This window comes from Notothenia coriiceps, unplaced genomic scaffold, assembly GCF_000735185.1.
Source record: "Notothenia coriiceps isolate Sejong01 unplaced genomic scaffold, NC01 NC01_scaffold00024667, whole genome shotgun sequence".
Lineage (NCBI taxonomy): Eukaryota > Metazoa > Chordata > Actinopteri > Perciformes > Nototheniidae > Notothenia > Notothenia coriiceps.
In genome coordinates this window covers 2,858,829-2,873,744 of record NW_011357368.1, presented here as the reverse complement: position 1 = coordinate 2,873,744, position 14,916 = coordinate 2,858,829, and the positions used below count along the sequence as shown (strand labels likewise).

The 14,916-nt window shown below is 41.8% G+C and overlaps 2 protein-coding genes across 2 annotated transcripts; one reads left to right on the top strand and one right to left on the bottom strand.

Annotated features, from left to right (window-relative positions):
• ccnh (cyclin H) lies at nt 1-4,847 on the top strand. Its single transcript, XM_010782438.1, has 10 exons — nt 1-191; nt 316-440; nt 526-648; nt 725-798; nt 1,481-1,694; nt 1,812-1,975; nt 2,113-2,183; nt 2,297-2,402; nt 4,501-4,564; nt 4,648-4,847. Exons 2-10 carry the CDS (start codon nt 324-326, stop codon nt 4,672-4,674), a joined length of 960 nt encoding a protein of 319 aa, XP_010780740.1. The 5' UTR covers nt 1-191; nt 316-323; the 3' UTR covers nt 4,675-4,847.
• An 85-nt stretch (nt 4,848-4,932) lies between these two features.
• On the bottom strand, nt 4,933-11,536 carry LOC104955190 (ras GTPase-activating protein 1-like). The gene is made up of 18 exons (XM_010782439.1): nt 11,423-11,536; nt 11,218-11,296; nt 10,786-10,909; nt 10,490-10,646; nt 10,283-10,370; nt 9,923-10,003; nt 9,439-9,596; nt 9,264-9,340; nt 8,983-9,155; nt 8,741-8,900; nt 8,433-8,575; nt 7,035-7,150; nt 6,819-6,905; nt 6,596-6,663; nt 6,417-6,505; nt 6,217-6,294; nt 5,985-6,119; nt 4,933-5,900 (listed from the first exon to the last, which is right to left on the bottom strand). The coding sequence occupies exons 1-18, from the start codon at nt 11,446-11,448 to the stop codon at nt 5,817-5,819; spliced, it is 1,923 nt and encodes a 640-aa protein (XP_010780741.1). The 5' UTR covers nt 11,449-11,536; the 3' UTR covers nt 4,933-5,816.
• Nucleotides 11,537-14,916: the final 3,380 nt, after the last annotated feature.

Genomic DNA, 14,916 nt, shown 5'->3' with positions numbered 1-14,916 from the left:
GACAACGCTGACGTAAGAGAGTGGCGACGTGCAGCAGTTTTATTATTGCTAGTGTTTGTATTTTTTTATATAGTGAATTTGAAGTTTTACGAGGAATTAAAGAGGCTGTTTGTACACAGCTACCTCCTTCTTCACTACATCATTTTCTTCGTCAACACTACCCAGTTTTGAATGGACTAGACACAAATAAAGTAAGTTAATTGATGTTAGCGCAAAACCTGTAACACTTTGAGCAGCTACGTTAACTTTAAATTTCTATCAATGTTGTTTTCTTCGACTTTATTTTGACATTTTTGCTTTCCAATTTTCTTGCAGAAGCAGCCATGTTCCACAACAGTTCACAGGGAAAATACTGGATATGGAAAAATGAAGACGAGATTGAGCAGAAGAGATGCAAGGCCAACCTGAAGTTCCGTAACAAGATACTGGAAAGTGGGAAGGTAAGAAGTACATAACACCAAATAATACATAAATTAAGACAATGTGTGACAGTTTACTTAACCTCCTCGCGCCTCTGTGAATCAGCCTGGTCTGAGTGAGTCCTCGTTCATGGAGCGGCACGAGGAGGACGTTTTATTCCGACACTATGAGAGGAGGATGATGGACTTCTGCAACGCTTTCAAGCCTGCAATGCCCAAGTCTGTTGTGGTATGTGTGGGATTTCTCATTATCTTTGTGGTTGAAATATGTAGATATCTGACCCGTGTGTCTCTCACCTGTGCAGGGTACAGCCATCATGTACTTCAGGAGATTCTACCTGTTCAACTCCATCATGGAGTACCATCCTCGGATAATAATGTGAGTATGTTTAAAATTATATAAGCAAGCCTTTCCAAATCTTCCATGACCAATTAGTTCCTCTACTTGTCAGTTAAGCATAGGATACAACACAAAATGGCTTCCAGTTGTGTTTTAAATTATGGAAATAATGTCATTTGGAACATATATCTCATGTTAGCAACCTATTATCTGTGCTTTTAGTTTATATTATTAATTTTAAGTGGGTGTGTATATTTGGTGTGACAGTTCCCTGTAGTTTATCCATTCCACATCTGAAATTTGGTTTAAAAACACAATAGTGCAGTCTTCATATTGACTGGCTAACTGGCCTGGATAATATTGAGAGGAAAGTATGTATGTATTAATGCAACATTTAAAAACATAGCTTCTGAGGTTTGAGTCCAACTTACGTAGGAAAATAATTTGCTTAAGATGTGTCGAGTGAATGTTAGATGGCATAACACTACTTATTGATTCTTACGTATCATATCTAGGTTCCAACTTCCAATCAATGTTATAACATCTTCCTTTATTTAGCTATACGTTTAGGAATTCTTAAGAGTTTTGTATAGCAATTATAACTTTTGACTTGCCATCCAACTATTGTTTAAATTCACCAAAACTGCTAATAAGCCTTTAGTTCAGCCTTTTTTTATTACCAGTGTACACAACCTGTTACAAACTCACCTCCCTGTTTCAGGCTGACGTGTGCATACCTGTCCTGTAAAGTGGATGAGTTCAACGTGTCCAGCACCCAGTTTGTGGGCAACCTTCTGCAGGAGACCCCGGCCGGGCAGGAAAGGGTTCTGGAGCAGATCCTGGAGTTTGAGCTTCTGCTGATCCAACAACTCAAGTTTCACCTGGTGGTCCACAACCCCTACAGACCCATGGAGGGTCTGCTCATCGACCTCAAGGTAGATCGATCCTTGGAGATCATCATATGTTATTCTAATACACTCGTTGTGCTAATCTAGCTGAGTATGTGTCCTGTATCAATATATGTTGTAATTGTAATGTATTTCATCCATCAGACAAGATACCCAACGCTAGAGAACCCAGAGTCACTGAGGAAGAGTGCGGATGACTTTCTGACACAGGCGACCATTACAGATGCAGGACTGCTGTTCCCCCCCTCTCAGATCGCTCTAACAGCCATTCTGAACAGCGCCTCCAGAGCCGGTCTCAGCATGGAGAGGTGGGTTGTTGGACTTGTTCATTTCATAACAATGCTAAGCTAACATGATGAGGTTTGTTTAGCAATTAAAGGACAATGTTCTGCCAGAATGATTAAATGGTAAAACATTGTTTTGTTTGTTTGTCCCAAATGCACAGCTACCTCAATGAGTGTTTGGGGATGAAAGAGGACAAGGAGACTCTCTCAAAGATGTATGAATCCATGAGACGTGAGTGAGCCGCACCTTCAATGTGACACCACAGGATGGCGATATTGAGCCAATATGGTACACAGGACACGTTTTAGCGGAGATTCATGTGAAGTTTATCTGTGTTCATTCAGGGATGAAAACCATCCTAAATAAGTATGAACTTCCCAAACCAGAGGAGGTGAATACTTACAAAAAGAAGTTGGAGAGGATTCATGCTGAATTTGCCACTTCAAGCAAGTAAGTAGATGAAGTCAACTGCTCGTGTTTAGAGAGATTGCCAATACGGAGAGAATGATCTAATATCACACTATACCCTGCTACATTTTAAAAGTCAGAAAAGGTGATTTTATTGTGGAGTTTCAAAAATAATGTCTTTTTATATGGTCCTAATATTAACATTAGTGTAATTTGGGCACCTTTTCCAGTTTAGGGGTACTAAATAGGACTGTTTTGTAAACACCAACGTCATTTGTATTCCGTCACACCAAAGTAAACAACTCAAGTTTCTCATTGTCATACATAGTAACAGTTTTATTTTAGCCAGGTTGTCGTATCTAAGATGCAAAAGGTTCAAGGTTCAGTATCAGGTAGAAAAATAAAAAGGAACACATCATCAGCTGTATGAAATACAGAAAGGAAGTACAACAGCACGCCACATTCCTACCTACATCATCTATACCATGTGGCACATTTGATATTGGTATCGCTGATGAGGAGACTTTTAGGCTCAGTTATCTGCCGCCGGCTGTCTGTTAACACTTGGTGAGGTTGGTGAGGTCCGTGGTATCATTAAGTGCAACTACAGTAAACAGTTTGGTAAACTCTTTAGCTATGACAGGCACAGATTCAGACTCTGCAGCTGCGTGAATCATCAGGAGGCACACAAGGCCAACCCTCCATGACTTTGAAGTTGATAAATCTGTGCATGGCATGACTTCTCAGGATGAATCTATCGGTGCAGACAGAGGTGTACTGAAACGCCACCGGGGATGGCGGGAGAGAAAGAGAGAGACTGCAAATGCATGAAAGCTTTTGTTCACACCCCAAGGCTTAGCGGGAGTTCAGGTGATGTTTGTTAGAGCAGCATATATGTAGGCCCACACACTAAAGCAGGATCCCATCAGGGTTAACACATGCACAGGACACAGAGATCTCCTAGACTATTGTTCAGCTAGATCATACACAAACACCATTTACTTCTATACAAGCCTAAGGAAACAATATCAACAAACAAAGCAGCATATAAAAAAAAAAATGTAACAAGTGGTTCCAGTGCTGCGTGGTAGCTCACACAAAGATGGTGGACGTTTATGAAGGAAGAGCTCGTCATAAAATCACGTGACACGGTGGGCAGATGGTGAGTAGAAAGGGAGTTAAGGCTTGTGTCGTCTTGGAGAGAGGTGCTGTGTTTAAATTCCCTGATGACGGCAGAAAACGCTAGTTCAATGCTTTGGATTGCCTCCCCCGTTTCCTCGAAGCTTCCCTCCAAAAAAAAAAAAAAGGAGTGGCAGAGCAGGGTGCCACATTTGTCTGGTTTCCATGTCAATCACCAACCATGTTAACCAGTCAAACAGAGGGAGTGGCAGGCATACCAGGATAAAAGAAGTTCACACATTTTGCAGTTGACTGTATCTCAGGTCCATCTTCACAGAAATCATCTTTTCGAAAAGGTCTCAAGCGACAAGGCTTCTTGTCAAAATGTAAATCAGTTCAACACACATGTCGGTGTCTGAAGCATTTGGGAAGGGCTTTGGAAGGACAGTATTCAGATGTGCAGCGAGTGTCTTCCCGTGGAGAACAGCCATATTGCGTTAGAACTGCTAGGGATCTAGGCCACATGCTTTATAAATACAAACTGACTTAAGTCTTCGGTCGGGCACCTCATGGGACGAGGCCTGGCTTTGGCTGGCGGTGTGGTCTGACTAGCACACTTTGATTCTCTGTTGGAAATCTGTAAAACTCACATTACCTGGATGGCAGCAGCCAGTGACATGATGGTGCACTCTGTCCTGTAAGATAAAGTGGACACGTTTGTGAAAGGCACACGCTTGGAGAATCACTTCTGTGTACTAAAATGCTACCAGGCGTGTGTCTACTACTAGTCTAAATGAAAATGAAGAGACATTGGAAACTACTTATGATGATCATGAAGCTATAAGGGGAAACTACATGCTACATTATTCACCTAAATGGGTGTTGAACATGGATTTGAAGGGGTTGGTCACAAATGTAAGAAACAGAGTTCACCAACAATTACAGCTTGCAAAGATAACTTGTGATTTGACATTTAGAACCGTAACCCTGCTTTATTTAACACTACCTTTTTGTATTGCAGCAAACGGAAGAGAGGATATGAAGAAGATGGCCATGTAGCAAAAGAACCACGTTTAACAGAAGAGGTGAGACTGTTCTGCATTGAAGGGAGAATTCTGACAGTTCATTGTAAATCTTTCTAAAATGGCTTCTTTTTTTTTCATTGCAGATTATGAGTGACGAAGACATGTCATGAGCATTTACCCCAACTTGGCTTTTGATTTAAAGTTGTTATAGTATTTAACTGTCAAGGTTGGAAGAACAAGCGAAAACACAATGAAGTTTGCATTAGTGTACATCTTATTTTACTTTTCTACAGTGTGTAGAAACTTGCCTTTGTTCCGCAGTAAGAATAAAGATATTTTTCTACATTGTGTATCTTTGTTCGTAACCAATCCACTGCGTGCAAATGTTTCTCCACCTTGGTCAGGGGACAATGAATGACTCCATTATCTACTTTACAAAAACTGTTTAATAAGTGCATGCATGTCTGATACAGTCTGTACTATTCAAAACAAATTACTGCTGTAAACACTTTTATTTTACTTGGCATCTCTGATTATGTGTTTTGTCTGGCATTGAGAAGTGTCAATAAAGACTTTACCAAATCATCGAAAAGTAGCTGATACAATCGAAAAAAAAAAAAAATTCAGTTCATCTGTCTTATATACTCATGATTCCAGCAAGAGAATTTATTCTTAATATAAAATAACCATACTTTCTGAAAGACTTTGTTCCAATCTAGAAAAGAAAGAAAGAAAAAAGAACAAAATAGACAGAAATGCTAGTTTCAGCACTTAGCGGATATTGTCACAACCTTAAAATAAATCAGTCAATTACAGTATAAAAAGCATAATCGCTCATAATCCAGTTACAAGAAAGGGGGACAGAGAACTAGCTTCTTCATGTCAGTTAGCTCATATCGAGCAGGAAGAGGGGGACACACTTTGGCAACCTGTGCTGTGGGTACAACGAAACTCTGGAAATCTCTATTTGGCCCTTGTGATGAAGGGAATGAAATGTACCCAAGTCAGAATTTTGAGCACAGTTTAAAAGTTTGATTCCTGTGGATGTAGCTGTCAGTCACTGGTGCAAGTTTTTTTTTTATTTGAGTTTTTTTTTTTTTTAAAGTACTGCATCGGCTTTGTACTCCGCTGCTGTTGCATAGCTCTCTTGTGGTGAACGGGACAAGATGGTGGGTGGGGGATGGGCGGGACTATTGGAGGAGGACATGATGGAGGGGTTGCCATGGTGATGAGGGTAGAGCATGCTAGGTCTCTGCGCTGCGGTCCGGTGGAGGAGACTTGATGGGGAGATGGAGGAGAGAGGAGTGCTGTACTACCTGTTGCTGTTGGACATGGCATACTGAGCCTGTTTCTGCTGGAGGAGCTCTGTGATGGCCAGCAGCTTTTTCAACACATGCTGCAGAGAGAGGAAGCAGGAGTTAGATACATCCTTCTGAAACATGGCTGCCGAGTTCTCCTGTGTGAATCTCATCAATCTGACCTGCTGCGCTCCCTTCTCGTTGCTCAGTGTCCGCAGCTCGTCTGAGTGTGTGACGCACAACTCATGCAGCGCGGCCAGGTCCCTGGACAGCTCCGTCCTAAAGTGCTCTGTGGCTTCAGGGAGTTCAGGGACGTTCTACAAACACAATGGGAAAAGTTCTAGGCTTGTGAAGTAAAAGTTGTGAGTCAGGGCTCTCAAGAAGAATATCAGATTATTTCATCACAAAGCTCACCCCCAACTCATCCAGAAACATGATCATCCTGTGTTTGTTGTTTTTGATGAAAGGGTTCACACCCTCCATATAGGGTTCCTGTTTGAGGAAAATCAGAACGAGTCAATTATATTATCAGACATAGAACTGTTAGACGTATAGCTACTGCCTTAAATATAGATTTATACTGCATGCTGTTGTTGTAAGTACATAATCCACACCTTAGCACCAAATTCAACCAGGTTGGCCAGGTTCTGAACAGACTTAGCTATCAGTGTGAGGGTCCTGCCTGCTGCTGAGGATGGAGGGTCTGCAAGAAGAGAGGGTAGTATTCAACACACATTGTAACATGTGGTACAACAAGCAGAGGGCTAACATGTGCTTTTCGGCTGATGCTCACCAGAAATGATGTTAAACAGTCTGGGGTTGAGGATGGCCGGACAGATCAGTCTTAGAAAGACAAAGCCACTGGGAGGAGAATGGACGAAGTAAAATAGACTGAATAAGATCAAGCACTAAATAACATGCATACGTTTAAAGTCGTCAGCAAACACGGATGAAAGATACATTCAAAGCTTTGAACTCTCAAACAAAGTGGGTTTTGAGCATTCGTGTTTCTTTACCTTACAACTCTCGTCCGCATGGTGGTGTTAGCGGGCCATTTCTGCTGCACAGACTTCTGCAGACAGCCGTAGATGAACCTCAAAGTCCTGGACGGGTCATCACAGAGAGACAATTACTTATTATGTGTGTTCATGAGACCTTTGACCTTGTATTTCTGTTTGAACACCGCCCAAAACACCACACCACTGTGTGAGTATATGACGGTTTGTTCTTACGGTGGTAAGATCTCAGCAGCCATGAAGATCTTCTCCACCAGCTCCGACAGGATGTTCAGCAGATGAGACAGGTTCAGGTTCACGTCCTCGTTCTTTTCCAGTTTGGAGGGGTTCAGCTAAAAAGCAAAGACAGGGAGACAGAAACGGAATCATTAGGAGAAATACATTCAAATTCACAATGTATGATTGGAAACCATGAGATAAGATACAATTCATGTTATTCAACAGTGACCAAAGCATCTCTTGCTGCATGTAATGTTGATTAAAAAAATGTTGTCAGACATTTGTGATATGTGACCTGCTCTATCGAAATCAGTCGCATTGACCCGAAGACACATTTTGAGTTGTATACACTGTTGGAAAGAGGAGATTCATAGCTTTCTAATTATATCAGGATTGTTGTTGTTCTCCAAATATTAAGCGAAATATGTCACATTATATAATGACTATCACCGAGTCATCATTTTGAGAAAAAGGCCTTCAAAGTTTCCTCTTCTCTGGAATCCATCGATCTGATTGATTATTAGCAAATGATCAAAATACTACGGAGGGAAGATATTTTCGTTTGGATTGCTGGTCTGGGGGAAGCTCGCGAATATGTGTGTGTGTGTGTTTGTGTAATTTTGCGTTTGTGTGTGTTGTGTTTGTTTCCAGGGGAAAACACTCACGAGAACCACCGGCTGTTGTTATGCCTGCTGTGACTCAAAGTTACTCCGTTCTCCAAGTAATTATGCCGTTTACAAGCTTCAAAGTTGTATTGATCATCTGAATTTGCCGAAACAAGTTTAATATTCTGAAAGCCAAGACTTTGTTTCTTTGAAACCAGATGAAAACTTGAGGGAGGGGATACGCTTACATTCATAATGTCACGGTGGCGCTGCGGAAGAGCAGAGCGTGAGTGAGAGCTGTCATCTTCCCTTTACACGCTTCAAACATGTATTTATCGTGTGATTTTGGAAATAAAAGTTTCATATTCTCAAAGCCAAGAATTTGTTTATTTAAGATCAGACAAAACACCCAAACCCAGAAAAAATTGTTTTTTACGCATATCCACGTTTATTTTGAAATGAGCCGTTGCGACTGATTTCAATAGAGCGGGTCACATATTTCTTATTTGTTTAATACAAGAGAACAAAAATGATTAATGCACTGACTAGACTTTTGTTTCAATGTGAACTCAATAAGAACTCGCATACCAGCAATCAGACCTCAGCCATGTTGATGTTGTGTCACTGTTTTGTTTGTATCTACTGTACATCGCATTCTTGCAGAGCCACTACACTGATATGATATAAAAACAAAGTCATGAACCCAATGCCACAGATAAGAGCAGGGGGAAATAGCCGACAACTTGTGTTGCTGTGTTGAGGAAAGAAACCCCCCCCATCAGGTCTGTACCTCGCAGGACTGCTTGCTCTCCATAATCTTGAGGATGGTGTCTTTGAGAGCGTGGTGAACAAACGGTGTGGCTGTGGCCTTCATGTACTGCTCCATCAGCGTGCTGGCAAGGGTGGTCGCTCTGAACAGTGTTGTGGCTTCATCTGGAAGGAGTGCACAAGGTCATACCAGTGTATGAACACATGTCTGTACATATGAGGGAAAACAATGAAGACCAACCCTGGGAAACACTCCACTCTGAGGCCTTTTCAAACTGAAGTATTGCATATTCAAATACTGATTAGATACAGTATGTGTTTTTGTCTTACCCTCCATGCTGATCTCCCTGTCATTGAGGGTCCTGAGTAGAGGGGCTTCAGCCTTCTCATGTCTGAAGATCCGCAGAAGGAGGCTTGCTAATAAGGTGCGGTCCTGACCACACACATGGGCCAGAGCGTAGATGACGTGGAACTCTTTCTGCAAGATCATCTGCAGAGGACAATGATTTGGTTGTCATTTGGAGTGACTAGCAGAGAGAGAAGCAGACGGTAAGTTAGAAGCGTTTACCGACCTCTTTAAACTCTGCATACTCCTCTTCAGGCATGATCTTCTCCATGGAGTAGCGGGCACGCACCCGCAGAGAGCCAGGCTCGATGCCCTTCAGAGGCACGTGGGAGCTGAGGGGGAACCACTCATCGATCATCTGGCCCTTCTGCAGGCGGTTCAGCTGGCAGCGCATGAACACTGAGCGGGAGAGAGAGGGGGAGGCGTGAGGAGGAGGGGGGGGGTGATGTCAGTAGTGATATAAAACATGAGGAGACTAAGAGAGATTGGTTTTTACAATGTCCTTACAGATGTCACTTTCTTTGCTCTTTTTTGTTTTGTTGCTCAGGCTGATTTCAAACCTGTTGATTTCACTCGACAAGTCACTGAAACAAAAAGATACATATATTTTAGAAATCTGTAGAAGAGAAGATATGAGATATATGAAGATACGATTCCTTCTGAGCAAGTTCGACAGACTCACTCAAAGATGAACTCCTCGGTGAAGACGGGGTTCTGCCCCTCCCTCGGGTGTGTTTTAGCCACTTGGACGCTGTTCAGGTAGATGTTACAGTACGGGCTGTTGAAATACTTCACTGGCAGCTTGTGGGCCTCCTCCACATACAGCACCAGGCTGCTCACCTGAGAGGGAAACCAGATTTAGCACACACAACATACAAATGCGAGTCGAGCTAAGTGTGGGAGTTAACCAGCATCACGACTTTCCTTATAATAACTTGCTCAATGTGTTACAAGACAGATATGGTCAACCAGTTACTTTTTAATAAATGCAATAAGTTGTTTCAGATATTCAAATCTGGGCCTTTTCAACTTTACGCTATTTCTGATCATGTAGACGCTCTGTCATACTTTATACTTCATTTAGAAAACCTTCCGACTGGCTTGTTGTATTTGATCATCTACCTCTTAGCTTTATGCATATGAGAACACATTGATGTAATGTGTACCTGTCTAAGCCTCTTGTTGGTGGTCGGCTGAGTGGTTTTCCTCAAGTTACTGCAGAAAGTTTGAAGGCATTTCATCCAATCCTGCAAACACAGAACACCGTCAGAACATTTGAAAACAAAGTGATAATAAGCTCCGCCTCCTTAAGAACTCACAACCTTATAAACGATTTGACACCGTTTGTACTCGTTTGTTTGATGAGAAATAAAACAACAGGTTCTCTTTCACACATATAGGTCTTTATCACAACTGAACATCACTGTCCAGGGGCCTCCTGTTTCTGAGAAAGCAGCAGTTTGTGCAGAACATTTCTTTACCCTGTCAGTTGAGACAGTCATCTATGTTAGCGCAGTGCTCCTTACCTGTGCCTGTTCTGGAACATCTCCCGCAAAGTAGAATATGTACTGTTCTTCACTAAAGTGCTGGACAACAATCTGGAAACAGTGTGGTCTGTAGGTGGAATGGAAGAGAATATATTTAATTACTTTGTTCTGTATGTCGTTTCATTTTTAAGAAATAGCTTGCCAAAGTCACTGAATTAGACCAAGCACAATATTCTGACACCTCACCTGCCAAACAGACTGTCATGCACACCGTACACGGAGCACACGCTCAGGTCGATCAGTCCTTTTGGTTTGGTTGCTCTCTTCTCGCTCTCAAAGTAGATGAGCTGAGCATCGTTCCCCTCCAGGATGAAGTAAAGGTTCTTCCATCGTTTGCCTTTGCCTGAAGGTGAGAGGAACCAAAGATACGGTTATTATAATGGTAGATCCTGAATGACATGACCACAAGAGACAGGGTCATGTTTTTGATGATATGACAAGCAGCTACTGACGGGCTTTACAAACACAGATGTTACAAATACCTTTGTTGAACTGGAGGTAGCCTTTCTTGACAATGTTTTTGTAGAAAGCATCTTTTGTTTTCCGTCTGATAGTGTTATAAATCTCTCTCCCATCCACTGTGTCAGAAAGAACTTGTTCTTGGTTCTACAGTCAAAAGAAATCAAATCAAGCCATCACACAACCATCATATCAATTCCCTTCCACTCTTACCTTGCTTTAAGTGATATAAAATGAACATGAAAATGTTTGATGCAATATGTTCTTCAGAATATACATTTACAGTTCAGTGGCGTTCAACTTTTACTCTTTGCCCACACTGGTCTCTGCTGAGATCAATATTTGGATACTTTGGATGGCAGAAAAGGAAGGAGCATTTAAGAGCACATAACACCCCTGCATTTTCAAATGTATCCCCCATTAAGAATACATATCATTTCAATCTTTGAACGTACCTGCACTGAAACGGGCTCTTTCAGGTTGTAGCCCTCGACAATCTGCTCTTTCTTGTAATGCTCGATAATGTCACCAACACTGCCAATGGGAGAGCGACAGAACACATGATGCAGCACCTCAGTCACAAGTCAAAATGCAGCATGTCAGCATATCATATTATTCTGTTGTAAAGGCCGCTGGAGGCAGGCACAATGCGGGACGTACCTGTTGTAGTACCTCCCCCCCATCATGTACTGATTGTTAGGGGTGGGGGAGATCTTAAACCTTTGGATGTTTTCATTGGTGCGAAAAAAGAGCGAGTAGTCCGCAGGTGTGTTGTCTGACGGTCGGACCAGAAAACTGCACACCTGGCCAACTATGAAATGAGAGAGGGGGAGGGGGGGGGAGAAAGGTTTTACTGCTGCTCAGCTAAATATTTAGATACAGTGGGGCAAAAAAGTATTTAGTCAGCCACCAANATGTTTTTAACAAATCGTATTAAATAATGTGATAACAGAACTGTAAACAGAATAGCTGAAACTTTAACAAAATAAATAACTCAGTTACCTCTAATCAGGGCTCGACATTAACGACTGCCCGATGGCCCGGGGCCATCTAGTATTTAGCTCGGGCAATGAAGCCTCGCCTGCTGGTTGCCCGATCAGGCAATCTATTATGCCAGTATCATGCAGCTCGCGGTTCCAGTAATGAGTGACCCGACAGTAAAACTAAACATATCCATAACTAGTTTAGGTAGTTTGAGAGGTAATTAAAATAGCTACGTGTGATATTCTAACCTGAAGTGTGTGTTTTGTCCGCTCACCGCTGCATGTGATCATGCAGAGCTGCGTGTCGACTCGTCAGCATCAGCTGATCTCTCTGTCCTGTCAGATTAGACTTCACTCGCGTTTATGTCCATATCGATCAGATCCAGCTAGTTTTAGCTAATGATATGACTACCTGCTTATTAAAAGACACATAAACAATAAGTGTTGCTATGCAACCGGGTGAGGCCACAAAGTATAGCGCAGCATTATGCATTTGTTTACATGCCCACCGGAACCCCGAGGCATTAGCAACAGATCAACGCACAATCAACCCATATAGCACATCTCTTTCTCCACATTAAGTGTTACACATTAGAATTGACTACTCTTGTCTGTCACATACTGTTCTTGTCTGTCACATAAGTGGCGCAACTGAAGCGGTATTGCCTAAAGGCAAATTATTTTGACCGAAGAGATTTAGATTTGCTTGCTAACGGGAACTCTGACGTCGCCATTGTGTGTGCTTCGCAGATGCACTCGGCTGCTCGGGTCTGCTCGGTCAGCTTCTGGATGAGGAGGCATTCCTTCGACCAACTTACATATAACATTACAAACATTTTTAACAGGGGCCATAATAGCGTAAATAATGTTTGTTTTGGCAGTTATAACTGCATGTAATGTTTTCTACTTTTTTACATCTGGGAAGGCATTTGACTTCATCAGATGGAAAGTGTCTTGACCAACAACTTAAGTATTTATTATAGCTATGCAGGGCATGCAAGCGAGCAAACACAAACAAGTGAAATGAAGAATACAATTGAAATTGTACAATATAATATTGTGGTGGTTCATCTTATAATTCAATCTAGAGAATGCACCAGACAGCATCTAAGACCTGCAAAAATCTAAATGTTCTAGCGGGAGGCCCCCCAAACCCTTCGTGCGTCATTTCGTCCGTGCGCATTTTTCAGGGCAATCTCTATTGGGCTCAGGGCCATCTGTAAATTAGCTTAGATGGCTCCCAAAATCCTTAATGTCATGCACTGTGAAGGCTCGATTATCAGCTCACGGCATATAGGTGTAAGCAGTGGTAAAGTGCTATTTTTATAGGTGGTGTGTGGACCTTACATAGGGGGGTCCGGGGGCAAGCTCCCCCGGGAAGATTTATTTTTAAATATTGAAGTTAAATGCATCAATCTGGTACACTTTGAGAGCCAAATGAAGAGATCTATGGATAGGATACCTCTCTCAACACCCATATGAAACAGAACTGTTAACAGATTTACTTTTTCTTTATGGATATTTTACAAATCACCCTTTTAAACTTATTTTGTTTTTACTGTAATTTTTTAACTGTCATTTCATACCTGTTTTTCATTTATTCTCTTATTTTTTTATAACTATAATGATCATATAAACGTGTGCCTCGGAAATAATTGTTTACATTAATGGTGACCAAAACGTTTGAGACCCACTGAGATAACACTGAGAGAGTCCATTAGTTCACTGAGTCTCTCAGTCTGACAGGAGAGGACTCTCCTCCACTTTGTTGTTGAAAAAACGCCTTATATCCGTTAGTGTAGCTCGCTAGCACCAGAAGCTAACAACAACGATCTCCGGTCCCGGTGCGCTCTCTCTCGCTCGTGTACGCACACAAAATGGCTCATTTCACACACACACAGAGCCGAGCTTTAATGAAACACAGAGACCCAGACGTAATAGTACTGTACTGTATCATATTTTCGAATCAATAATTTTTCAAACAATGATTTTTTTTTTTTTTCTTTCTTTTTTCTTCTTTTTTTAATAACCATTTTCCCCCCTGTCACGCCCCACACTTTGGGAACCACTGGTCTAAGATATTTCACACCTCTGCCTTAGCTGTTGTGTTTCTTCCAGTCTTGCACTTTAAACCTTCCTGTGCTTAAGTTAACACACTTGGTTTGACTTACAATATGTGTGGTGGATAGCTCTTCCTGTGTGATAGTGAAAGGCACACGTTATTGTTTTAATAAGGGTTTTGTCTGAACCTTTAGAGCCCAAAATAGCAGCCCGAGCCCACAGCAGCAGGCTGCTCCGCCGCAGGGATTTTATCAGTTTGAATCAACATTTTCTGCATTAGCATAACTTCCATCATAAAGTGCATGACTGAAACAGAAGAAGTTTCAAGTCAGAACAGTACAATGAGCCTTTTTTCAGAATTGTGCTCATTTGTGTATGTTTCCGTTACATGTGTTGGTGTTTGTGGTTGGTAATAGGTGCCTGTTTGCACAAAGAAAATGTTTGGAAAGTTTTTCTTGCCCTGTCATTTTGGTACATGCACGACAAAGATACCTATTACCCACTATATTGAGTCATTTATGTGCAGCAGCAGCTGTCGTGTTGTGGTCTGGTTGGTGCAGAGTTCAGATCTGCCTATTTGCCTCGTAGGGCACATGGTGTGTTTTTTATACTGTCATTCATCACAATAATGATATAAACAAATAATAATTGTTTAGTGAAACAATTTATTGCATATAAAGGATACAACACGCCCGACACTAGCTGCTCACTCGGGTTAGTTATTTCGAATGGCACAAAGCAATGGAAACGGAAACAGTTTTTCACATGTGTTTAATGTTGTGTTGTGGCTAGTTCTGACGGAAAAAGGTTTTTGTAGGCGTAGTGGTTTGAGCCTTCCTTGGTTTGTGGTTGAGGATTAGAGCCAGTAGGAGTTGTTATCCCAAATATCTAGTTTTTAGTGCTTTTTATGTCACATTATACATGGTTTTATGGGTCATATGTAATTGTGTATTTCCCCCAGCTTCCCAGTTCTTTACAGTGTGCTAGGGCTGACTCTCCAACTGCCCTCATTCGCCCTCTTCACTTCTCTTATCACCCAAATCCCCCCTAAGCCCCTCATGGACCCTTAACTCTCCCCTCCTCTTTGGCAATCCGTCTCCAGCTCGCTCC